A 25,182-nucleotide genomic window follows, 5' to 3' on the forward strand; every position below is an offset into this window, starting at 1 on the left:
CCTTTTCTAGCTGTACGCCGAGGCTCTACTGCGCCCTCTTGAGAGTCAGGGTCGGGAAGACTGGAATGCACGGGGACCTTGATCCTTGGCCCAGAGAAGCCCGGCCCAAGCCTTACCCTGCTGGTCTGCGTGCCCGGCTAGGGCACAGTCCGCGCCGGGGGCGGGCAGAAGAGAACTCCGCCCCCAACGCGCTGACCCTGCAGGGCGCAGAGCCCAGTCCCCCCAGCTGGCACTGAGGCCTCCTAGCCCGGCCAGGACCTGACCGGCTTGGCCCTGATGGATGTCACCCGAGCCGGGTCCGTCCAGTTTGGGAATTTGCCATGATGTCACTATGGGGAAGAGGAAAGCCTACACTTGTCCCCTCCCCTGGTACTGTACCCTCCCTACCTGCCCTCTTCCCCTGGGCCCTACTCTCTTCCACTCCGCCCCTTCAGCCCGGCTTTAACCCCATCGCACTGCTCTCCTCCTGAGCACTGCCCCTTCAGCTTGGTACTACCTGTTCCCACACCATTGCCTTCTCCCTCTGGACGCTGGTCTATGGGCCCCTTCATGCAGGCACTGTCCTCTCCCACGGACACTGGCTCTTCCTTTCTACTGCCCCTTCCTCTTGGGTGCTGGCTCCTCTCACACTGTCCCCTTTCTAGCACTGCCTCTGCCTCCCACATGCCCCTTCATCCTGGTACTGCGTCGTCCCGCACACTCCCGGTTTCCTGTGCACTGACTGGCCTCTCCCCCAGCACTAGCTCCTACATTGCCCATCCACCCTGTGCTCACCCTACCCTCTGCTCTATCCTCCTCCGGACCCTGAAAGAGAACGCAGAGCCCCAGCAGGCTGTTCGCCTCTGTTCCCCCACGGTGGCGAGACGTCAGGAGCTACTCGAGTTTCTCCTTGGGCCCTGCCAGGAAAAAGCGACCTCTGTACCCCCGCGCCCGCCTTCCAGGAGGCCTCGCCAGCACCTAGACATCTCTTCCCTCGAGCCTCACCCCTTCACTTTCCCTCCCCACCTCCACCCGGGTACACCCCGCAGGCCGGGTTGTTCCAGGTGCGACTTCCTAGGGAGCCGCGGAAAAGAGGAGGAGGAGGGAGGAGAATGAGAGAGACCGAGAGTCTCCGTTCTGAGCATCACCTCCTCGGCCCCGCCTTCTAGGCCTAGCGAACGACCCCTGGGTCCCCCCACCTTTGCTTCTCACCCTCGACAGAGCAGAAGGGCCTTGCCAGGCCCGTCTGAGCCGCTGGCCCCTCCGGAGAAGCCAGAGAGGGGCTGAGAGACTGAGCCCAGAGCCTGATTTAGACGACCCTGCAGCCCCGGCCCCAGGCCCTACCGCCTCGGCGTCTCCAGCCCCTCCAGCGCCTCCAGCCGGGACTCCGGGCGCCGCGGGCCGTGCTCGGCCCCTCCACGTGCCAGCGGCCCCGCCCCCACTCTAGCCCCCTGAGCCCCTCTCAGTCCCAGGCCTCCGCGCAGAGGGGGAACTAGCTAGCACGTTCCAATCTCCCCCTTCCGCCTCCTGGCAGTTCGGGAGGCGGCTCCAACGCAGACCCCCGCCCGGCTGGGCCGGCCCCTGTGGATGGGCTGGCGGGCGGAGCGGCGCGGAGGGCACCGCCCTCGGCCCGCCCGCCGAGGAGAGGACGCGAGCGGGAGGCTGAGCCAGCAACGCCCGCCCGGGGCCCGCCGCACTCTGCACTCGGCCGCCGGGGCAGCAGGGACGGGACGGCTACCGGCGGGGGCTCTGCGGGCCGGGATCGGAGTCCGGGCCCGAACCCGAGCCGCAGCGGGAGGCCAGAGGGTTGTAGGCAGAGATGGCGGCCGCGGGGGCCGCGGCGGCGGCGGAAGGGATGGAGCCGCGGGCGCTGCAGTACGAGCAGACCCTGGTAAGCCGAGACGAGCCCTCGGGAGTATACTCGGGGACCGCTGCTCCGGGTTACCCTTGGAAGCGCGAGGCCCGGGGGCCTACCCTAACCCCACCCTAGCCTTCTGAGCTGGGGAAACTGAGGCTCAAGGGCCTGAGAGGCTGGAAGGCTAAAGGGTGGAAAGCTGCATGCAACCGAGGCGGGGGGCGGGGGGCACTGCAGAGGACAAGGACATCAGGTGCTTATCCCAGGTGTCTTTCCATTTACCACCCCAACATACGCGTTTTCTTTGCTCCTCCCCCTCACCACCTGGGCTGAGGTCTCAGCACCTCACTACCCCCTTCCCAGCACCATTCACCCTTGAACTTTTTCTCTTTTCCCTCCCGTTTCCACCATCCGATACACTCCCTCTGTCCCCACTAAGTGCTTGGCACTATGCTGGAAGTAGAAACAAGAGTGTGTAGAAAGATGTTCAGACCCAAACCCAGCCCCAGCCCTTACCCCTGTGGGGGCTGGCAACCCAGCATTGGCAGGAACCCCTCCGGATTCTCTGGGGGAAGAGGTGGCCTGCCATCCCGGGGTACAGGAACTTTAGGGAGGATGTGTCAAGCAGGAATGGGTGTGGGAATGGGGACCTTTGTCCATGTTGACTCTGGGTATCCAGCCCCCACCCACCTCAGGGGTGTCCCTGGACTTCTTCAGAAGCAGGGGTCCTGGGGCTGTGAGAGGATTATGGCCGCCCTTGTAACTTAGTGTTTCCAAAGCCTTTTGCCCCTTCTTGTGTCACAGGGCAGAGGACCCAAACTCGAGGGAAGGGAGTGGGCTCTGTGGCTCCTTTTTACCAGCTTGGGTTGGAATTTGCCCAGGAAGGAGGCAGGGAGGGAACGTCTCCAGGAGGAGAGGTCCTGGGCTGTAGCTGGGGCTGGGAGGTGCCCGTTATGAGAGAGACTGGATGAAACAGGATGGCAGGGAGAGGTGGCAAGGGCAGGGGTGGAGCAAGGGGAGAGGGGCAAGCCTTGGCTAGTGGGGGAGGTGTCTATCAGTCTGCACTGGCTGAGAATGGGGCTTTGGGCAAGGAAGCTAGGCACCTGACCTCTGAAATGCTGTCTGTCTGTTGCACCAGCCCCATCTCTACCTCCTCCGCCTGGTCTCTATCTCTGGAACGAATCCTCAGGGTCAGGCTCTCTCCCAACACTCTCTGCTCCAGCCTCTCCCCCTTCTCCTTCTAATCCCTTTGTCTTTCTCTCATACCCTATCACCTCCCCCTCATGCACTGTCCTGCCTCTTTGTACTCTCTTTCTCTCTTTTCCTCCTTCCTTCTTCCCCTCTCCTCTCCTCTTTTCTCTTTTCTGCCTCTTCCTCTGGGCTCTCTTTTCCCTTTCTCCTCTCTCTGCTTCCCTCTCCTCTCTCTCTCTTTCTCTCTCTCTCTCTCTGCGTCTCTATCTTTCCCTCCCTCGCCCCCCCCACCAACCCCAGCCCCAACAGGAGCCCTTTGTGTCCCGAAGCTCTGCGGGTGGCAGCCGGAATCTACTCCTCCCCGCCCCCCAACACACGCCCAGCTTGGCAGGTCTAGCTGAGGCTCAGCGACTCTCCCTCCCAGCACCCCAGCATCCCCAGTCACAGCCCAGCCGTCCGCTTCTGCCGCCCCCCAGCCCCCCAGTGGACTCAGGGCAGCTCCAGAGTGGGGCTAAGGCCACCCAACACTCTCCACCCACCCAGAGACTTTCCACTCCCAGCTGGGGCTGGGAGGCCGGTGTGGGGGGGTAGGGGTGGAGAATGGGGACAAGAGGATTAGGGTGGGTGGGAAGGGTGCCGTGGTGTTGGTCACAGGCTAGAAGCCCAGCAGGAACGTGATAAGGATTGAGGCCCCGCCTGCTCCTAGGCCCAACTCAGCTGCCCCCAGCTCCCTGAGGCCCTCATTGTTGTTACCCTTCCGTCCTTGACCATCCCTTATTCTCTGACCTTCCCTCCTCCCACTTTTGGACTGCCTTAGGTTTTTCCATCTTTTCCTCCTCTGGGGACTTCCCTCCCACTCATCCTCCATGCTCCCAGGCAGGCCTGGGAGAAGAGGACCAATTATTCTGCCACCCCCAGCACTGTGCCCTATACCTTGGCTGTCCCCATCAGTCTGGCCAGCACAGCCCCCACAGTCCACAGTGTGCATTGTTTCCACACCCCAAGTCAAAATGGGAACTGTGGGTTCAAGAGGGGGCATATAGTGTGGCGGCTGGGAGAAGGGGAATTGATGCAGTGGTCCCCATTCAGCCCACATCTGCTGATGTCCCCATCTTCCCCATTGCTCAGATGTATGGCCGGTATACTCAGGACCTTGGGGCCTTTGCCAAAGAGGAAGCTGCTCGGATTCGCCTGGGAGGGCCCGAGACCTGGAGGGGTCCACCTTCCTCTCGGGCTCCTCCAGAGCTTCTGGAATATGGACAGAGCCGTTGCGCCCAATGCCGCAGTAAGACCTGGGTTGGGGCAGGAGACCTGGCTGCCTTGCCTAGGGGGGTGGGTTCCGTAGAGCTACCCCCTGGGAGGCGGCAGGTTGGGAGTGGGGCAGAGGTAGGAGCACTTTGGTGCTAGCCTGCCCACTCTTCTCTGCCCTGTTCGCAGTCTGTTCCGTACGTTGCCATAAGTTCCTGGTGTCCAGGGTTGGTGAAGACTGGATCTTCCTGGTCCTGCTGGGGCTCCTCATGGCTCTGGTCAGCTGGGCCATGGACTATGCCATCGCTGCCTGTCTGCAGGGTAAGGACAAGGGCTGGCAAGCAGCAGATGGGAAGAAGCAACCTGCTTCCTCTATGCCACGCTTGTCCAAGTAGTTTGGCTCCTTGGTGCCTGACCACTTTCCCCAGCCAGCCTGATTGCCCCTTGTTCAGGCACCATCACTGCCCCTCCCGTAGGCCAAAATTTCCCTCCCCTCCCCAACTGACCAGCTTACTATTGTGATCTTTGTCCCCACGAATGCCCTCTAGGGCCCCCTCTCTACCCCTTGTGCCTAGGCTCTCTGCAATCGGCATTCCCTGGGATAGCTTGCCATATCAGTATGTCGCAGTGCTAGGTGGGGACTGGGTGTGTACCTCTGAGGTCCAGCAGCTCTTCTCCCCGCAGCTCAACAGTGGATGTCCCGGGGCTTGAACACCAGCCTCTTTCTCCAGTACCTGGCCTGGGTCACCTACCCCATCGTCCTCATCACTTTCTCAGCTGGATTCACACAGATCCTGGCTCCTCAGGCTGTCGGTACAGTGGGAGAGAAGGGGAGGGCAGGGAGGGGAAGTCCTGGAACCGCCACATCAAATGACTCTCCCGGGACGTCACCTGTGCAGGCTCCGGCATCCCTGAGATGAAGACCATCTTGCGGGGTGTGGTGCTGAAGGAATACCTCACCCTGAAGACCTTTGTTGCCAAGGTCATTGGGCTAACCTGTGCCCTGGGCAGCGGGATGCCCCTTGGCAAAGAGGTAACCCCAGGATGGGCCTGAAGGAGTCCCTCCCAGGGGGAGAAGAAGACAGGCCAGGGTCAGGGTGTGTCCCTTACCCACTCAGCACTTGTCTCTACCCCCCAGGGCCCTTTCGTGCATATCGCCAGCATGTGTGCCGCCCTGCTCAGCAAGTTCCTCTCCCTCTTCGGGGGCATCTATGAGGTGAGGGGGACCCTGGGAGAAGGTAGAGGGGTAGGGTGGGCTGCAGGGACCATGCTGACACCCATCCCCACCACCGTGGCTCTTGGCAGAATGAATCCCGGAACACAGAGATGCTGGCCGCCGCCTGTGCTGTGGGCGTAGGCTGCTGCTTTGCGGCACCTATTGGAGGTAGGCAGTGGGGCGAGCCCCCCAGCCATGCCCTTGGCCTCCCCTCCTCAGGCCCAGGCCTCAGGCGGCACTGTGCCTTGTCCCCCCACCCACACAGGCGTCCTGTTCAGCATCGAGGTCACGTCCACCTTCTTCGCAGTGCGGAACTACTGGCGAGGCTTCTTTGCTGCCACCTTCAGTGCCTTCATCTTCCGGGTCTTGGCAGTCTGGAACCGTGATGAAGGTCGGTGGGGTGGCTGGGGGTTGAGGAGAGCCCCTGAGATGGCTCCGGAGGGGCCCGCACACTACACCTGCCTCCCTCTGTGCCTCTGCTTTCCTTTCAGAGACCATTACGGCTCTCTTCAAAACCCGGTTCCGGCTTGACTTCCCCTTCGACCTCCAGGAGCTGCCAGCCTTTGCTGTCATTGGGTGAGAGGCTCAGGGAACCAGGGTGCATCAGGGACGAGGAGCTGAAAGAGGGAAGACCTCCCCCCACTTTACTCTGGTGCTTCTCCCCTCTCCAGTATTGCCAGTGGCTTTGGGGGAGCGCTCTTCGTCTACCTGAACAGGAAGATTGTGCAGGTGATGCGGAAGCAGAAAACCATCAACCGCTTCCTCATGAAGAAGTGAGTTGGATCTGGGCTCTAGGCCTCTCTGGGTTGGGGGTGGGGGGTTGGCCAGAGACCCATGAGATGGCAGATAGCAGTTAAAGGTGCCAGTGAGATAGCACTTGGTTGAGAACAGCAGCCAATGGTGTTTTCCAGGATGATTGAACATTCTGGCTTTTTATAGGTTACTTCAAAATTGGCACTTCTGGATTTTTCATCAAGGCATTTTAGATTAAAGAGTAAGACTTCCATGGGGCACCGGGCTGGCTCAGTCAGTAGAACACACCACTCTTGATCTCAGGGTTGTAAGTTTGAGCCTTACATTGGGTGTAGAGAGTACTTAAAAATGAAAATTTTAAAAAGTATATATTTAAAAAAAAAAAAAAAAAAAGACTAAGCCTTCCTTAGGCCCTTGGCTTTGGCCGGGCCAGATGGCAGTGCTCCCTGGAGAGTGTTTGAGTCTTAATTCCCGCTGTGGAAGCATGGAGGTAGGTGAGTTTTTTTTTTAATCTCCAGAGTGCAGCTCTCTCATTTGTGACCTTGAGGATCGGGAGTGGGGAGGCTTGAGACATGACTTCTCTTGGGACTGATGTCCTTCAGAGAAAGGGCAGCCCACTGAACTTGCTCCCTCTGGCACCTTTGGTCAACTTCATGAGTGATCCCAGCTCTCCCCAACACTCACCTTCACTCTAAGTCACCACAGAAAGAGAGACAGAGGCAGAAACTTCTCCACACTCACACGATGCACCCTGCACCCTTCGGCTGGGGCTCCTGAGAGCAGGGAAGGAATCACAGCTCAGAGGTGTCCCAGAGCGGGCTGGGGCGGGGGATTGGCCTTTCTGCTGCCTACCTGGGGAGTTACAAGCTGACAGAGAGGCATTTGGGTTTATAAGAACCCCGATGGCCATCTCCCTTGGAGCCATCACACCAGGAACAGCAAAGGGGACCTTCTCTCACAACTGTGTGCTTCTGTGTAAGGGCCAGGACTCCACTGTGATGTCATCCCTGAGGTGTATGAGGGCACCACTGTCACTAGTCTGTAGTAGGTACACTGCCCGAGTTTGATGCTATGAAACCCACGTCTCTAGACGCCTGCTCTTCCCGGCTCTGGTGACCCTGCTCATCTCCACTCTGACCTTCCCCCCTGGCTTTGGACAGTTCATGGCCGGACAGGTAAATCCACGCAGAACAGAGACTTGGGCTTTGCCTTGGGGAATATCCCTTCTAAACCCAACAGCCTTTGCTCTCCTGTGGGTCAGAGACCATTCATGCTGGCTGTCCGCCGGCCTGAGGCACGCCTGTTCTCCTGTAGCTCTCACAGAAAGAAACTCTGGTCACCCTGTTTGACAACCGGACGTGGGTCCGCCAGGGGTTGGTGGAGGACCTCGAGCCACCAGGAACCTCACAGGCCTGGAGCCCACCGCGTGCCAATGTCTTCCTCACCTTGGTCGTCTTCATTCTCATGAAGGTAGGGCTCTTTACGTATGTCGCTAATGCTGACCTGGGCTTGCCAGGTGCCAGACACTGTTCTAAGCACTTCCCGTACGGTAATTCCTCTTAAGCCTCACAACAGTACTGTGAGAAAGGAACTGTCAGTAGCCCTGTCCTAAAGATGGGAAGTCCAGGCACAAAGAGGTTACATAATTGGCCCAGAGCGAGATGGCAGAGTGAGATTTGAACCTAAGCCATCTGGTTCTGGAGTCCTCCTCCTTCTTTCGCCTCTGGGGGATTCTGGGAGAGCTGGGAATTTGTGCCTGATGGATAATAAGCAAGGTAGTCTCCTCAGGGTGGAGCTGGGGGCTGTCGGGCCTGGCGGGGACTCCTGCCTGTTTGAACGGCCTCCTGCCCACAGTTCTGGATGTCTGCACTGGCCACTACCATCCCAGTGCCCTGCGGGGCCTTCATGCCAGTCTTTGTCATTGGTGAGTTCTCAGCTGCCTATTGTCCTTGCCTGCACCCTTCCCATCCGCCGGCCGTCCCCTCTCTGCCTGGGAGTGGGTTTTGGTCCAGCCCCAGCCCCAGCCCCCACCCCCCTGGACTGTCCCCTGTACTGAGTGACCCACTGGCCCCTTCCCCACCTTCTGACCCTCTTTCTTCCTAGTGCCCCCCACCCTCCCCCCTCCACTACCTGTTTCTCTTCCCACCCCCCTCCCTGAAGGAGCAGCATTCGGGCGTCTGGTGGGCGAAAGCATGGCTGCCTGGTTCCCAGACGGGATTCACACTGACGGCAGCACCTACCGGATCGTTCCTGGGGGCTATGCAGTGGTGGGTGAGTGCTCTGGAGCCCCACCTGTCTTGAAGACCCCTGGCCTGGCCACCATGTCTGAGGTTCTGGTGCCCCCTGCTGGCAGAAACCAGGCTAACCTCAGATGCAGAAGCCAGTTCCCAGGTCTGTAACTGGGTGGCTCTGAAGGCTCCCAGAGGACCATCTCTGGGCAGGGAGGGTCCTCTGGGAACCTGGGCACCCTGAGGAGACTCAGGGTGCCTCTCTTCAGGGGCGGCTGCCCTGGCAGGAGCAGTGACACACACAGTGTCCACGGCTGTGATCGTGTTCGAGCTCACAGGGCAGATCGCCCACATCCTACCCGTCATGATCGCCGTCATCCTGGCCAACGCCGTTGCCCAGAGCCTACAGCCCTCACTCTATGACAGCATCATCCGGATCAAGAAACTGCCCTATCTGCCTGAGCTGGGCTGGGGCCGCCACCAGTATGGAGGGCTGGGCGACAAGGGGGGTGTGGGTGAGGGTCGGGAGGACCCCTCAGACCCATCTCCAGCCAGGTCCTCAGCCAGCGAAGCTGGAAGACCAGCTGCCCTGCTCCCTTCTGGCCAGAGCTGCCCCATCCACATGTGGGGGAGCCATGGCTGGCCCCACTTGATCATACTCCTTGCCTCTTAGCTCTTGTCCCTGCAGGCTTTAGGGCCTTCTTTAAGGCCCTGGGATGTAGTGCTCTGGGCCACCCTACCCATCGTAAGCACAAACCCAGTGCCTCCCGTCTGCCCTCAGGCAATACCGGATGCGAGTGGAGGACATCATGGTACGGGACGTTCCCTATGTGGCCCTCAGCTGCACCTTCCGAGACCTTCGGCTGGCTCTGCACAGGACCAAGGGCCGCATGTTGGCTCTCGTAGAATCCCCTGGTGAGAGCAGGAGGGGACCCCAGTGCTAGCGGCATCTCCCAGGGTTGCCACTCAGGAAGGGGGAGAGCGCAGGAAGCTCAGAACCAGTGTCCTTGGTTCTAAAGGGATCAGGCCAGCATTTGCCATCCAGAAGTTCCCTCTGGTATGTGGCCTGTGTCCAAGGCCACACTCCAGGTGTGAAAGAAGGCCAGGCGGGTGGGTAGGAGGACCTCCCCACCAGCTACTGAGTCCTCGCTCCTGCTCTGTCCAGAGTCCATGATCCTCCTGGGCTCCATTGAGCGCTCACAGGTGGTGGCTTTGCTGGCAGCCCAGCTGAGCCCAGCTCGCCGGAGGCAGTATGCGCAAGAGCGTCGGGCTGCCCAGACCTCCCCACCTCCTGATCAGGAAAGTCCCCCCAGCCCTGAGGCCTCTGTCCGCTTCCAGGTGAGGAGGAAAAGAGCCACAGGCGCACAAACTTCCTAAATGCCGTGTAGACTGATTGGGAGGGCAACATAGAGGCAATCTGGGGCCATAGCCTTCACCAGCCCCTTCCTTGCCCGTGTAGGTGAACACAGAGGACTCAGGTTTCCCTGCAGCTCGGGGAGACACTCACAAGCCCCTGAAGCCTGCTCTCAAGAGGGGGCCCAGCAACACCATGAACCTTGGGGAGAGTCCCACAGGTGAGCCTGCCTCCCACCAGCAGAGCCAGAACCCACCCGAGATTTTACTTGATCACAGCCCAGGTGAGAGGCTGTCCAGACAGGCCTGGGATAGAACCTAGATACCCTCCTCTTGCCCTCCTCACCTCCTGCTGGTCCTCTCCCTCAGAGATGACATTGCCACCCCCCCCCCCCCCGCCTTGTGTTTGGGAACACAGGGAACATGGAGCAGGCAGGCATCGCTCTCAGGAGCCTCTTCTGTGGCAGTCCACCCCCCGAGGCTGCTTCAGAGGTGAGTGGTTGGAGTCTCTCTGTCTCTTTCTTTCCAGCTCTCTCTGACACTGAGACCACCTCTCCATTTACCCTGCAAAGCCTGCCTCCATTCTCCCTGCCCTTCTGCCCTCCCAGACGTCAGCTCTGTCCCTGCTGCGTGCCCTTCCTCTCAGCTCTGCCGCTTACCCTCACCTCCCTCCCTGTAACATCAACTCCTCTTCTCTCTGGCTCTAACAAAGTTGGAGAAGTCGGAATCAGGTGACAAGCGCAAGCTGAAGCGGGTCCGAATCTCCCTGGCGGTAAGCGCTCTCTTCCTTCCTGCAGCTCAGGAGCACTAGCCAGGGAGGGCTGGGGTCTAGGGCGTCAGCCTCTCCAAGTTGGGGTGGGGGGATACACCTTCCTCCACCTCCCCCCAGCCACTAGCTGCCAACCTCCCTCCCTCTCTCCTAGAGTGACTCAGACCTGGAAGGAGAGATGAGCCCTGAGGAGGTAAGGTGTGACTGGACTCTGGACCCTCATTCTGCCTGGGAGTATGTAGTCATCATCATTGCCGCTGTCCCCATGGGAGGGACCATGGGGTGGGAAAAGGGGCAGGCCAGCTTTCAGGGAGGTGAGAGCAGATATTGGCACCTTTGCCCTAATCCTCTTGGTCTCATCCTCTCAGATTCTGGAGTGGGAGGAACAAAAGCTGGATGAACCTGTCAACTTCAGTGACTGCAAAATTGACCCTGCCCCCTTCCAGCTAGTGGAACGGACCTCTTTGCACAAGGTAGGGGCCAGGGCCCGGGGGCTGGCCTGGGCTCTCAGGAGCATGGGGGAGGGGGGGATCTAGGTCCTCCGGCAGCTTTGGACACAGGCCAGTGGGGGAAAACAGGACAGCAGAGGGTGGGCTCTTTGCTGAGATGTTTTTCAGACACACTGCCTCAAAAGATGGGAGGCCGGGAGCCAGGGCCCCTTAGCCTCTTCCTGCCTACTGTGGAGCCAGGCATCATTTTTCCTCTGGTCAGCCTTGCCCCTAGGGAACTCTGGACCAAAGCAGCAACAAAGACAGGGTTTGAGCTGGGTGGAAGCCAGAAGGCCAGGCTAGGGTCAGAGCCAGGCGGGAGACTGCCAGCACCCAACAAGGCTGATACACCCACGCTGAAAAAAATGGGTGAGAAACAAGCAGGACAAGAAAATCCAATAAACAAGCTAACAAACATCCAAGTAGGGGTGGGGACACTGCAGAGAAGAGATAAACAAAGATGAGAAACGCCTCGTGGGGGGCTTGGAATGTCAGACCCCAGAAAGTCTGACTTGATGTAGGCCAAAGGAAAACTGGTAGAGAACCGGGAAGCTAGCTCAGGAGAAGGGCAAGACGGCCTGCAGAAGTGGGGAGAAAACTTGAGTGCAGATAGGTTGGTGGAGGGAGAGGGGCTCCCCAGCACAGAGCCACGGCATCAGTGGGCCCCTGAAGGCTTCTAAGGGAATGCGGGCAAACCCGGGAGGGTGCTGGGGCAAAAACCCAAGTATTTTAGCTCGATTGTTGACAGATTTAAACCGTGCACGCCTCCAAGACATGGGGGCTGCCGGGAGGCAGCGGAGAAAGGCTCCCAAGATCTGCAGCCCCAGCAGCTAGCCGAGGTACAAACTGTGCCTAAGAGCCAGCCTATCTCAGACAAGCAGGGGCTGGCCAGAAAGCACAGGGCACAAAGAAACAGAAAAGCAAAAGGTATTAAAAAAAAAAAAAAAAGCAAAAGGCAATAAAGGAATGTATAAGCCTTTGCGTAAAGATCTCAGATCAGAGTAACTGGGGAACTACGTGCAATTGCAAGAAAATCCATAGGCCTGAGAATACACTGAGTTTTTATTTAAAGCCTTTCTTCCTAAACCCTCTAAAGGTTTTCTGTCATCTTACTGAGTCCTCAAATATCCCATGATGATGATGGTGATAATAATGTTGCCATGTTTTTAGTGTCTGCTATGTGTCAGGCACTTGCTAAGCTCTTCATGTTTAATTTAATCCTCATAACAAGACTGTGAAATAGATATTGTGATATTCCAGTTTTTATAGATGAGGACATTGAGATGCAGAGAAGTTGAGCAAGTTGCCCAATGTCACACAGCTAGTAAGTAGCACAATCAGACTGGAACCCAAGGTAGCCTGACCCAAAAGCCTGGGGACTTAACCACTTTAATTAATACCTGGGGAGACTGAGGCAGTGAGGAGGTCCCTTGCCTGAGTCAGTACAGCAGAATGAGGCCCAGAGCCCAGATTTCCTGGCCCCAATCCCAGGATTCTTTCAGAAAGCCACGTTGTTGTCCCTCCCCGTCAGTTCACTGTTTCCAAGCGCAAGATGTGCAGGCCCTCCAATGGGCTTCCTGGTGTCTAATTAAATTAAAGTGAAAAAGAACAAAGTAGGTGTTTGTTACAAACTTAAAAATCAGAGGAAGAGAAGAAGCCTTTGAGGAACCGACTAACAAAAATACAAAGAACTGGGCGTGATAAGAACATAAAAGATTAGAATTCAAAATGTCCTTGCAGGCCTGAGGAATCAATCAGTAGTAGCCTAATCAAGTTCAGGAGGAGAACATTCAGGAGGAGAGAGAATCCATTGGAAACTAGGAAGCTGGGAGACTGGAGCCGGCCAGCCCTACCAGCTCCATGCCACTTTCATTCTGAGGCCACCTGCAGGCAGGCAAGCAGTGGGGGAGGCAAGGTTGCCAAAGCTAGGCCAGCCGGGCTTTTACCCAAATCCTCAGTTGGCCATGTGTAAGCTGGCTGTGTAGCCTCGGTGAATTTCTTAGCCTCTCTGGGCTTCACTTTCCTTGTCAGTAGGAGGGGGATCAGTACTCTGTCAAAGGTTTTTCTTTGGAGGAAGGACTGGATACAGGATGTTTAGAACAGTGCTGGCCATAGTAGGAGTTGAGTATATGTAAGGAATGTCTCCTATCATTGTTTATACATTTTAAAAGGTAGTGTAGTGAGGGAAGGGTTGACGTGTATAAGAAATAAACGTTTTGAGAAAAAAGATGAGTGAATACGTGAGACTATAAGCTGAAGGGCCTGGCAGAACCTGAGGCTGGAAAGACCAGCTGGGATGGCTTTGGGAAGGGTCTTGTGGGCCATTCTGGGGAGTCTGGGCTCTAATTCAAGTTTGAGAAAGCTCATAGGATGGCAGAGCCAAGTTGGAGGGAAGGGAGACCAAAAACAGAACTCACGAGGATGTTGTGGTAAGGATGGTGAGGGCATCAGAGAGAATGGCCAAGATGTTCCGAAAGCAAATCAGCAGTGCTTGGTGACTGCCCGGGACCAGTGGTTTGCAAACCTAAAAGACAGACAGCCTGCCAGAAGCTCATTCTCACTAGGGCTGTGGAAAAAAGAAAAATCCAGGGGAATGATCTATTAGATACTTGGATACTTGGGAGAAGATAGAGGGATAATTAAACCATAAGAAGACAAAGTTAGGGGATTATTAAGACAAGAAATCTCATAATGGTATATTTCCCTTTGAAGTCAGAGGAGGAAATTAAAGGAAACATGCAGCACGTAGGATTCAAGTTAGATAGGAGGAAGAACTTGCTAATAACCACAGGACAGTAATGATAAAGGTATTAAAGGAGCACAGAGAAGCTGTTCTAAAACTGAACTTCTAACTTCTGTTGTAGGTACGGTCATGCCTTAGCTGGAGAGTTAAGTTCTGGAAGTCCGTTACTAAAAAAAAAATTTAGTAACTGTTTAAGCAAATATTTTTAAAGCTCTCAGACAGTTATAATGAGTTCTGAGTAACTGGTACTCGAAAAGCTGGGTTATTAATGCCCATTTGGATTCAGACACTAAGCCAAGAAGCTTACAAGTACACTCAAAACACAGTGATAAGTGATAGGCCCCAAATTCCAGGAAGTGCTATATCAGGATAGTGTTGTTCAAGACATCTGGCCCAAGAAAATCTACTTAGGACACAAGGGGAACTGGTTGACAATTTCTGAGCCGTTGGGGATTACATGTGAAAGTTGAGGGGAGAGCCCAAACCAAGAAAAACATGGGAGGCTGTGGATGGCTATCGCTTCCCTGGACTTCAGGCTCTAACTGAACAGTACCTGGGGTGCTGCTCGGCCCTGGGAGAGCCGAACTATAGGTGAGACATGGAGTGCTTCCGCCCACAACAGTCAGAGCCAGGGAGAGGGGCCACTTCCAAGAGCCAGCCAGCTGGAGGCAAATGGGAAGCATGCGTCAGCCACTAAAGTGGGGGTGAGAGGCACAGAGCTTGGGGCTCATTGCCCTAAAGGGCAGGGACACTCTGTGACTGGACACCTGCGCAGAACTGATGCCACACTTCCTCCTTTGGCAGCATGAGGGAAAGCTCCTTCTGGAGCTGTGAAGTCACTTCACCACTGAGCTTGTGCTGCCTCTCCCATAGAATGGGTAGCATCCTTACTTCTCAGAACAGGACTGAAGTTAATTGCTAATTTCAGAAAGACCTAGCCCAGTGCCTGGCCAATCATTAGGTGTCACATTTGAACAGTTCTCTCCTCCGTCATCCTCCTTTATTCTAACATGGGATGAAGAATCCTTCCTCTGTTTCTTCATCAACATAAGGAACGTAAAGATAACCATTATCATGTTTCTGAGGCTTGGCTGTGGAAACATTCTCATTCTTCTTTTCCCTCTTGTGGTCCTCCCTTCCCCCCACCATCTAGGGTGCCCCTCCTACCCCCAGCCCCAACTTGTCCGGGGCTGCTCTGGCCAGTGATTTAGAACCATCCCCTTGCGCATGATGTCCAGTGTGTTTTCTCCCGACCCCACAGACTCACACCATCTTCTCACTACTGGGAGTGGACCACGCTTATGTCACCAGTATCGGCAGACTCATTGGGATTGTCACTTTAAAGGAGGTGAGATGATCAGTGGCCACTAAACCATTTCTGCTTCGAAAAAGGCATGCAGGCTTGCGTCCAACCCACCGAGGGGTGGGGTCTGAGCACGGAGCTTGGAGTTTGCACATCTGACCCTCTCCTCCTTCCAGCTCCGGAAGGCAATTGAGGGCTCCGTCACAGCACAGGGCGTCAAAGTGCGGCCACCCCTTGCCAGCTTCCGTGACAGCGCCACCAGCAGCAGTGACACAGAGACCACGGAGGTGCATGCACTCTGGGGGCCCCACTCCCATCATGGCCTCCCCCGGGAGGGGAGCCCTTCTGACAGCGATGACAAGTGCCAGTGAACCCCTAGATGGGCAGCCTGGGATGGCAGTGGCCATGCTGATCCTGAAGCTCTCCTGTTCCTTCTGCCGTGGGAAAGGAGGTGGTTACACTAAGGGCTGGAGCCCTAGCCCCCCTTCCAGGCCTGGGGGGTACCAAGCTCCTCCCGGTTCGTCCTCCCCGGACTCTGAGTGCCCACCTGCAGCAAGTGTTCATGGGCAGGAAGACCAGCATCCGCCCAGCAGGATAGGGGTAGAGGCACTGGACCCCTGCTCCCCCTTGGAGGGGGAAAAGGGTAGAACTAAGATGGGTTTATACTGGAACCTCCTCCAATGACCAGATGTATATAGAGATTTACAAAGATTTTTATATTAATTTAATAAAACAAATTCTTAAATAGAACAAAATAAACACCTAATGAGCCACTTATGTATAGAATTCCTGTGCCCATCAGCTCTTGTTCTTACCTTGGGCCGTCTCACCTGCCAAAGCCTACAAGGCTCCGAATTCTTCAGCCACCCACAGCCCCCACAGCCATCCAGCTCCATTGCTGGGTCTATGGAATACCTGACCCACAGAGCTGCCACTGCTCTGTTATCAAACCCTAGCTGGGGCAGAGGCCCTTGGTACTGTAGTTTTTGGCCTTGGATTCAGCCAAGAAAGGCACTACCCTCCTCCTTCCCCAAGGAGAGACACTCCCATATGACTGTCACTTGTTGGCACAGTTCCTGCCAGGCTCAGGAGTCAGCAGACAGCTGCCCAGCCACCCGCGTGGCCCCCTTGTGGTCCTCTCTGGAAGAACATGGCCGTCATTCACGGCTCCCCAGCAACCAGGGCCACCTACTCCCTCCCAGCTCGGCTCTAAGGGGAACCTGGGGTATGGGGCAGCCAGACAGGCTGGGAGCCGCTGGGACCCTGCCCACACATCCTACAAGGGGCCAGGAAAAGGGTGGAGAGTAGATGCTTTCATCAATCCAGTGCCTCCCAGAGAACACCCCGACTGAAAGAACAGACCAAAACCCCTCTTTCTTTAGGAAAAAGAAGAAGATTTAGAGATGGAGAGGCGAAGCACAGCACGAGCCCAGCTGGGCAAGGGGCCCTTGGGGGACGGCTCAAGCCTAGGCTCCAGGAGGGTAAGAGCCAGCCCACCCTGGGGTAGGGGGATTCTATCGAGCACTGCACATGGACTTAGAGGTGGAGAGAAGCAGAGAAGAGAGAGGCATGGGGAAGGGGGCGGGGGCGCCGGGCTCCCTCCTGTTCCACCTCACACGGCCCAGTCACAACCACCCCCTTAGGGGTTCACATCATCCAAGGAGGAAATGTGTATGTGGCGTTTTTGATTTAAGAACATGAACATCACTGTCTGCCACAGCTGTAGCCATGCCCCAGGGGCCCCGGGCAACCCCCGGCAAACCCCAGGAGTGGGGGCAGGACATGCGCCCCCAACCTGCCCCTGCTTCCTCTCCAAACACTTTCATGCAAAACACACAACGGAGGAGTGAGCGCTCCCAGGAGCCCTCTAGGCTTTGGAGCTCTGCTGGAAGCCTCTCGCCCGCACTTGGGCACAGAGGCTCTGCCCCCAGCGGTGGCCAGGAGCCACATGCCACCACCAGGCATGATCTGGGTCACTGTTCCTCTGGCTCGGCCTCATCCTCGTCTAAGGACACCACCCCAGAAGAAGCTACATCAGAGGCTTGCCGCTGCCGTTCCCAGCTGCCCACCGGCGGCGGGCAGAGAGGCTGGCAGTCCTTGCAGGGGGCTGGCTCCTCCTCGGCGGGGGAAAGGCAGGACTCCATGAGGGGCGAGTTGTAGAGTGAGTCCTGGGCCTCCAAGGGGCCCAGGCTACGGAAGGCACTTTCCCGGCTGGGGGGCAGTTTGGCGAGGAGCAGCTCGTCGCCCAGCAGCTGGGAGGCCAGGCGGGCTGGGGAGCCCAGCAACCCATCCTCCAGGCTGCACAGACTGGAGCACAGGGTCTCTGGGGACACGGTCTGCGAGCAGTCGCTCTCAGGCTCCACAGAGCCCTGGCGCACAGGCCTGGAGAATCGGTGGCCAGTGAAGAGGTCCTGGAGATGGGGCCCCAGAGGCAGCTGTCCGGCCATCTCTGCAGGGGGGAGAGAAAAGAAGATAGCCTTACTTGCCCCGTTTCAGTCGGCCCACCTGGAAGTCACATTCTCCCTGCTCCAGCCTCGGCACCACTAGTTTTGGGGGCAAAGGGTAGGAGCTGGGTAGATTTGGGCAAGTCACTTAACCTCTCAGGGCCTCCGTTTCCTTAACAGTAAATTGGGGAATCCAATATAAAAGAACACAGTATACAGTAAGAGGGCGATAAATGCAGATACCACACGGTGGTACTGCTGGTTCCCCGCACAAGAGGAACCTGTCCAAGGCAGTGAATGCAGACTGGAGTTCAACCCACACTCTGCTCACCCAGCAGCGAGGCCTAACATGGGGCTGTGCCTGCCAGAGAAAGAGGTGCTTTTTTCTAATCTGCACAAAGGTTCTACGTGGGGTAGCAGTGGCCTTGGATAAATGTTAAGTTATTATCATTATACCAGGGGTCAAAGCAGGCCTGGAACTCAATCAAACAAGAACATTTGTGGTTCAAGGCTCCATCTTGGCCTCAGGCACCCAAATCAGTCACCTCTAGACCACAGCAGAGGTCTAATGTATTGCCAATCTGCTCTCCTGGATTGGCCCTGGAGAATCTGTTAATTAGCTGGACGGGTGGGGGCTGGCGGAGGCAGTCTTCAAAGGCAAAGACGTACAGGGATGGGGGCAGTGTTGTGAGGCATGAGCCCAGGAGCTACAGAAAAAGTCAGCCATGTGGTCCAGGAACTGGAAGATGAAAGGAGGGCCGTGCACAGCTGCACAGCCCTGCAGGGTCCCCTTTGCAAGCACTGGCCCAGAGAACAGCCCAGAGATAGGTCTCGGATGGAATTCAAGGAGGCTGAGCCTGAGCCAGCATAGCCCTGTGGGCAGTCCGGGCCCAGCATGCCTTCCTGTTTGCCTGGGGCCGAGGCCCTGGGAGGTGCTATGCTGCCAGTCCATCTGTGCTGCCACAGCTGGCCAGAGGGCTCCCCCGAAACGAAAAGGCAAGGCACAGCAGACCCCCCCCCCCCCCCGCCAAGAGATGTAGTCGCCCAGAAGGTGTCGGCGAGGTCTCTGGACCACAAGGCCCAACAGCATAGATGGGCAGAGAAGGTTCAGCACATGTGCAAAAGGAACTACTCCGTTTGCAGCTGCTGACTGCCCACCCATGAGCATGACTAGCCCTCTTGCCCCTGGAAGGTCAACGACTGCCTGGACAGGGTCTGCCCCTACCCTCCCCTTCGGAAGACTGAGCTCTGAATCACAAGGCCTCTCAGGCAGTCCCCCCGTCCCACCAGCTGGGAGTACTGGCCTTGCTTGCCTACCCCTCACCTGAGTCAGTTCCTCCAGCAAAGTCTTCATCATAGGATTCATCGGTGGAGTCCTCACCATCCACTGAAGACCATGCCCGGAGCTTGGCTTCTGCAATGGCAAACTGCTCAGCCACGCCTGTCAGGGAGGCCAAAGAATTTATCAGCAGAGAAGGTTCATTAGCAGGATTAATTAGCTGAAGAACTAAGACCAGGGCTCAGGTTGGAGACAAGAGAGAGAAGAGATGGGGCTGTGGGAAGAGCATCCCGATGACAAACATGTGGCTGAGCCCTGTCCCCACCTGCCGCAAAGCGAGCCTCTTGTTCGCCCTCGCTGAGGTCTGAATAGGAGGAAAAGGCTGATTCCAGGGCAGCAGGGGAGTCGCTTGGCTTGCTCCAGCCCTTCCACTCGATGAGGTGAGCCACTCGGCCCTGTGCCATGGCGGTGGGCTTGGTCACGTGGTCCTTCACCACCTGAGAAATACCTGCGGGTGGGGCAGGAGGAGGAAGCCTGCTAAGGGCACAGGCCATGGAGGGACATGGAAGGGTGGTGGCAGTTAGGGTCCACATGTGCCTTTGGATCGGCGGAGGGAGCTGAGCTGCATCTGAGAAGGGGAGGAAGAGGGAGATCCCAGCTAGAGCTCACAGTATACAGTCCCGAAGGGTATGTGCAAAAGGAAGCAGGACAGACAGGGGCGCCTGGGTGGCTCAGTCAGTTAAAGGTCTGTCTGCCTTTAACTAGTTTGTCACGATCCCAGGGTCCTGGGATCGAGCCCCGATTTGGGCTCCCTGCTCGGCAAGGATCCTGCTTCTCCCTCTTCCACTCCCCCTGCTTGTGTTCCCTCTCTCACTGTGTCTCTGTCAAATAAATAATAAAAATCTTTTTAAAAATGGGGGTGGAGGGAAGCAGGAAGGACAAACTGGCCAGAGGGATGGGAGAAGGGTGCGTACCATGCAGGGAGGATCTGGCCAGCGCAGCAATCTCCTGGATGGTTAGGGCTCTCCGGGACTTGGGCAGCATCGCGACTGTGTCTCCAACATTCACCTTGGGTTGACAGCAGCAGAGGGTCAGTGCTCCAGCAACCACGGCATCCCCCTCCATGCCCACAGCCCACCCAAGGTATCATGGGGATACAGGAGCTGAGGAGACTCCAGGGCAGTGCGTATGTGCCAGTGGCTGCTGGGATATGTAAGAGGGACAGTAAGAAGCCAGAGCCAGCAAGCCATGTTCTCTCAAGGAGCAGCAGAGATTCAGGCTGACCTGAAGGAGCAGAACTGCAACTGCCACCCCCAGCCCCATCTTCCCAGCTCCCAGAGGGAAGGAGGCAGGTTGGGAAGTCAAGAACCATGGAGTGGGGCCTTTGATAAGAAAAAAAAGGGGGAAGGGAGAAAGCTACACCATCAAGGACTGCCTCCAGGTTCTCTCCTCTTTGCCCCTCTCCTCCTCTCAGTCTTCAGACATCTCAGTCTTCTAGCTGTTTCTACAGCCACAGACTCGGCATGACCAAAACCAAACCCAGTATCTTTTCCCACATCTGGCCTTGCTTCCTGACTTCCTGACGTTGTATCACCCAACCATTGGCCCCTTCAGCCTGACTCCAAACCTCAGATTTACCAACAACTCTCCCCTAAGCGTGCTCATCCTTTCTACTCCCACTGCCACTGCCCTCCCTTCCTCAAGCCCTCAATACCCCATGTCCAGATTAGCACAGCTGTGGCCCCCCCAAGCTCCCTCAATTCATGCGATTTTCTCAGCCTAGAATGTTGTGTAAGTGTTCCCCTCCCTCCCCCTGGAGCTGGCTGGCTCTTTTTCATCTTTAGGGTCTCGGCTAAAACATCATACCCTCAGCAGGGTCTTCCTGACTACTGTACCAGTTGTCCATCCTCCCTCTGTAACAAGTCACCATCCTCTATGAACATACCCTATGTGTGTAATCTTGGTCTACTTCGTGTCTTATTGGTCACTGGTGCCCCTCACTGGTCTCTAGCTCTTGGAGGAATTTGGTCTCTTTTGGTCACCCCAGTGTTTAGCACAGGGCCTGGTACAGAGTAACCTTCCTAAATACGTAGGCTGAGTGAATGAGGCAAAGTATAAATGTAAACAAATAATCTTCCCCGGAGTGCAACTGGTCACATGTCCTTATTTAAAATCTTTTCTGGGCTCCTCCACTGCCCAGTGAAGTACTAGCTTCACAGTCAGGCACTGAAGGGGCCCACTCTGAACCTCCTGCCCCCTTCCAGGCCTTGGAATCTGCCACCTAGCTCCTCTGCCCAGGACAAGCCCACTTCCACCTTCCCTGTCAGCAAACAGCCCTCTTGCCTCCCAGGCAAAGGAACCCAGCTCTCCCCGGGGCTAAGAACGCCATCCTTGTCTGACAAAATGCTCCCTACCATCTAAAGCCTGACTCAGTGTCACCTCTTAGGTTTTCAGTCCAGCTTTCTCTATCTCTTCTTCAGTAGCCCCCCACCCCCACCCCAGCACTGCCCTTGCATCTCTCCTGAGGGATCTTGGGATGGCAGGGCCTGACTCTGATTCACCTGGCTTCCAACCTCCACCCCACACCTGGTTCAGTGTTCTTTGGCAAGCCCCACAAATGTTTCCCTCAATGAATGAATGAAGTCAGAGGCACATGTCCCCTCCCCGGAATTGCCTAGCTCTCCTGATCAGGTTCCCACCCCTCACAGGAGGGGCTCCACCTACTCCCTTGACCTCAGCCCCACCCTCTGCTCCCCCCCCCCCCCCCCCCCCCCCCCCCCCCCCCCTCCCCGCCTCAGTACCTGGCTTACAGGGGCCCCAGGGTGGCGCCGTTAGCTTCCGGCCAGGCCCGGGGGGAGGAGCACCTGCTGGGTGTTTCCTGGCTTGTTCTCCCTCCCTCCCCTCACTGCCCCCAGCCACTGCCATCCGTGCCGGCGCTCCGCGCAGCTGCAGCCCAGGCCCAGAGAAAAGGTGTGTGTCTCCCTGGCAACCCATCACCATGCAACAGGGTCTCCCGGGATACGGCCTGGGATGCGCTGACGTCAGCGCCCAAGGCGGGAGCAAAGCCCGCCCGCTGGCACCGCGCCGAGCAGAGCAGACCGGCGCGGGGGCGGCCTTGGGGCCCCGCCGGCCGGATAGCGCCTCCGCTCGCAGGAAAAGGGAGCCAGAAGCAGGCTGGCGAGGCGGGGGTGGGGGATACAGATCCCCTTCAATGTGAATGCGGCCCCCCCTTCCCCCTACCAATACCAGGGGCCCAGCACCTCTGGCAAGTCCTGGCTGTCCACGGAGGAAGGGCGGGAGGACCGGCTCCAGCCTCGGAGGGTCCGAGCAGATCCCAAGGAAGACAGAGAGAGGCCCCGAGGAAGTTCGATCCACTCCACAGCCCAAGCGGGGTCCGAGGCCACTGAGGGGTGGGGAAAAGGCTGTTCACCTGGACTCCCACTTCTGCCAAAATCCCCATTTTCTATTCGATGCTGCCATATCATTTCTCCTCACCCATCCCCCACCTCCCGGAATATCAGCAACCACCTGGTGCTCTCCACAATTCTGAAAACCCCTATTTCACATTCCTGACCTTCAGGCCCTTGGGGCCACTTTGTGGCAGCCAGTGGGCCCCCTTCCTCCTCTGGAGATATTTTGCCATCAGAACCCTAGGGATGAAACCTAAACTTCATAAATTCTCAGTCTTGGGTTTCTCGGCCTACCCATTCCTCTTGAAAAGTACACCGCGTTCTTCCACCACCATCGCCGTCCTCCTCCCCACCACCGCCTTGGACCCTTTACAGGCTTGGTGCCTTCCTTCTCTTGGTTCTTTCCTCTCGCCAGCATCAGCTGGTACGCAGCTCTTTTCTCTTCTGACAAACCCATGATTTTTTCTTTCACCCCAGCCCCCTAAAGCTTTTTTCCTGATGCCCTATCTGGCCCCAGCCTGGTTGTTCCTGTTTCATCCTGGTTCCCAATATCTAAGCCAGAGTAATTTTCCTTTTGCCACCTGAGGACCCTATTCCTCAGCTTCCCCTCACCTCCCAGATCACATACATCTATGGTCGCTGGTCTCACCTCTGCGACTTGTCTGACAAGTCCATCGTCCTCCAGGCCCTTCACGCTGCCACAGAAACATTTTGCCCAGCACAGAAATCATAGGCATGCTGGCTGTGTTGATGCAGAGAACCAAAAGCCCAGAACCGCTCCAGGCTCAGCTCCCAGTTCTATTCTTATTTTGGCTCCGGATGCTGAGCCAGTCCCCTCCCCACTTGGAACCTGTGCCTAGTCACATAAGGAGAACACTCCTTCCTCTTGGCTTTGAGGAGGTGGGAGTACAAGGGGCCCAGCAGAGCTCTCTGGAGCTCAGGAAGCTGAGGCCCATCCCCTAGACGGTGCCAACAGGCAATGTACATCACAACTGACCTTTAGCTGGAGCAGCCGTCTCTGTCCCTGAGCCTCGGCCAGCTGGTGGTCCCCAGAAACGCTACCAACCAGAAGGAAGATACAAGGTTACAGGCCATCCCTGGCCCCCAGCTGGTACCTAATCAGGGCTCTCAAAGCCATTTCTGAGGTCAGCAAAACTCTCTCCTGACGACTACAGGAGGGAATGACTTCCTGAACTTCAAGCCTTAGCAGGGCCAGAGGGATCAGAGCAGCCTGCAGCTTCTCAACTTCAAAAGTCATGAGGTTAATTTAGGACTACAAATCCCATAATTCCTCATGGGAACCCCAGGAAAGCACAAATCTCAGCCAGAGACTTAGCTCCAAAGAATCTCAAGTACCAACCACGCTAAGGCCTGTATGACCGACCACCTGCCCTGGAAGCCCAGGACCCATTATAAACCCAGCCCTGAACCTCACAAATCCCCACCTGGCCTCAGGCTTGGAGAAATCCATGACACTTAAGAAAAGTAGGCTGGTGGACCTCAGCTGCAAAGGACTGAGGCCAGGCCCCAGAGTGCACCACCATCAATGGGAACCAAGACCCAAGCAGCAGGGATCAGCAGTTGTAAGAAGCCCTAATGGCCTCTCTCTGGGCTCCTCTTTCTCACCACAAGGTAGGATGATTTGTTTTTGTTGGGAGTGGGGGAAGGGAACTAAAACAGTTAAGGTGATCGGGCGCTCACAGGTGCCCCAAATGGGGCCTCAGTCTCCTCCATCAGCCATCTGACTCTGAAGGGAGGAGATAAGTTTTTAGCCAAAAACTCCATAGTGGGGTGCTTGACGGGCTTTGCAGACTGCCCCCTTAAGGGGGCTGGGACACAACTAGGAGAGGCAGGTTCCCACCACAGAGCCACTCCCAGGGCAAAGTAAAGGAGAGGTGTGGGCGTGGGGGCGACGAGTGTGTGGGTGTGGAAGGCCAGTCGCCATGGACACCTTGCCCCTCCCAAGGCTGTGTGCCTCCTGCCCCCTTCAGCGGTGGGAATCCAGGTGGAAAGCCCACGAGTCTAGCCTGCAAAGCCCAGAAGCAGACAGGCCGTGGCAGCGAAGCCGAGTGGATTTGGCCCCCTCTCCGCTCCTGCCCTCTCCTTCCTCTTGCCTGGCCCGCCTCCCGGGTGCAGGCTCCTCCCTCTCCCGACACCGGCCCCCTCCTCAAGGCCCCCACCCATCCGCGGCCCGCGCACCCGGCAGCCGCAGCCCAATTCCCCAACCCGTGCCTGGCCTCCCCCTCTTACCCTGACCCGCCGGACTCCGAGAGCCGATACAGCCCATGGCCGGGCACCCAGGCACGCTAGCCCGCGCTCGGGGCCCGGGCCATCGCCTAGCACAGGGTCGGGCCGCGGCCGCCACCGGGGAGGGGAGAACCCGTGAGAGGGGAGGGGGTGGGAGCCGCGCGTCCGCCGTCGCTCCCCGGAGAGGGAACCGGGCCGGTGACGTCACCGCGGGGGCGTGGCCATTCGCGTCACCACCCAAGGCAGGCGGGGCGAAACACGTCACAGCCACGCAGGGGCGGTCTGGGGCCGAGTCCGGAAACACCTCGTCTTCTCTTCCCAGGCCCGAATGCGGAGCAACCCTGAGGGAAAAGGGTGGGCGGGACTCACTGGGTCCCGGATGCCAGGCTCGCCGCGTGGGGATGGTCAGACTCCTTGCATCCAGCCCCCTCTTTTTTACAGATGAGACCTTGAAGCCATAAAGGACTTCTCTGGCTATAAACAGCTTGAAACGCAGGACCGCCTCCATACACAGGGGCCTGTATCACAGCATGCTAGGACAGTAGTCTATCAAGTGTGTTCTGGAAGCACCCCACAACTCTTTGTCTCTCCTCCCCTACCAACCAACAGGGCGCCCCCACTATGTCCGTTTCAAGGGTCCAACCCTCCCGGACAGTGACCCTCCGACAGCCCCCCA

General features: G+C 57.2%; 2 protein-coding genes across 5 annotated transcripts; one reads left to right on the forward strand and one right to left on the reverse strand.

The window, feature by feature from the left end:
- Window positions 1-1,798: 1,798 nt before the first annotated feature.
- LOC111148398 (chloride voltage-gated channel 2) lies at window positions 1,799-15,800 on the forward strand. Its single transcript, XM_022504918.1, has 24 exons — window positions 1,799-1,870; window positions 4,154-4,310; window positions 4,463-4,594; window positions 4,958-5,086; window positions 5,173-5,306; window positions 5,412-5,489; window positions 5,579-5,657; window positions 5,755-5,880; window positions 5,981-6,065; window positions 6,161-6,262; window positions 7,333-7,417; window positions 7,557-7,712; window positions 8,097-8,166; window positions 8,403-8,513; window positions 8,740-8,953; window positions 9,252-9,385; window positions 9,636-9,808; window positions 9,930-10,044; window positions 10,242-10,315; window positions 10,536-10,595; window positions 10,747-10,785; window positions 10,961-11,065; window positions 15,085-15,171; window positions 15,303-15,800. Exons 1-24 carry the CDS (start codon window positions 1,799-1,801, stop codon window positions 15,495-15,497), a joined length of 2,712 nt encoding a protein of 903 aa, XP_022360626.1. The 3' UTR covers window positions 15,498-15,800.
- A 27-nt stretch (window positions 15,801-15,827) lies between these two features.
- LOC111152027 (family with sequence similarity 131 member A) lies at window positions 15,828-24,738 on the reverse strand. 4 transcript variants are annotated; one of them, XM_022510329.1, is made up of 7 exons: window positions 24,510-24,704; window positions 23,257-23,317; window positions 22,110-22,252; window positions 19,824-19,917; window positions 19,175-19,357; window positions 18,895-19,011; window positions 15,828-17,575 (listed from the first exon to the last, which is right to left on the reverse strand). In XM_022510329.1, exons 4-7 carry the CDS (start codon window positions 19,891-19,893, stop codon window positions 17,100-17,102), a joined length of 846 nt encoding a protein of 281 aa, XP_022366037.1. In that variant the 5' UTR covers window positions 19,894-19,917; window positions 22,110-22,252; window positions 23,257-23,317; window positions 24,510-24,704; the 3' UTR covers window positions 15,828-17,099. The 4 variants fall into 4 exon arrangements, with proteins under 4 accessions (XP_022366037.1, XP_022366020.1, XP_022366012.1 ...); XM_022510312.1 differs by lacking the exon at window positions 22,110-22,252 and having other exon boundaries at window positions 24,510-24,738; XM_022510304.1 differs by lacking the exons at window positions 23,257-23,317; window positions 24,510-24,704 and adding an exon at window positions 22,909-23,242.
- Window positions 24,739-25,182: the final 444 nt, after the last annotated feature.

Source organism: Enhydra lutris, unplaced genomic scaffold, assembly GCF_002288905.1.
Source record: "Enhydra lutris kenyoni isolate GAN:26980312 unplaced genomic scaffold, ASM228890v2 scaffoldscaffold2, whole genome shotgun sequence".
In the NCBI taxonomy this organism is placed as follows: Eukaryota; Metazoa; Chordata; class Mammalia; order Carnivora; family Mustelidae; genus Enhydra; species Enhydra lutris.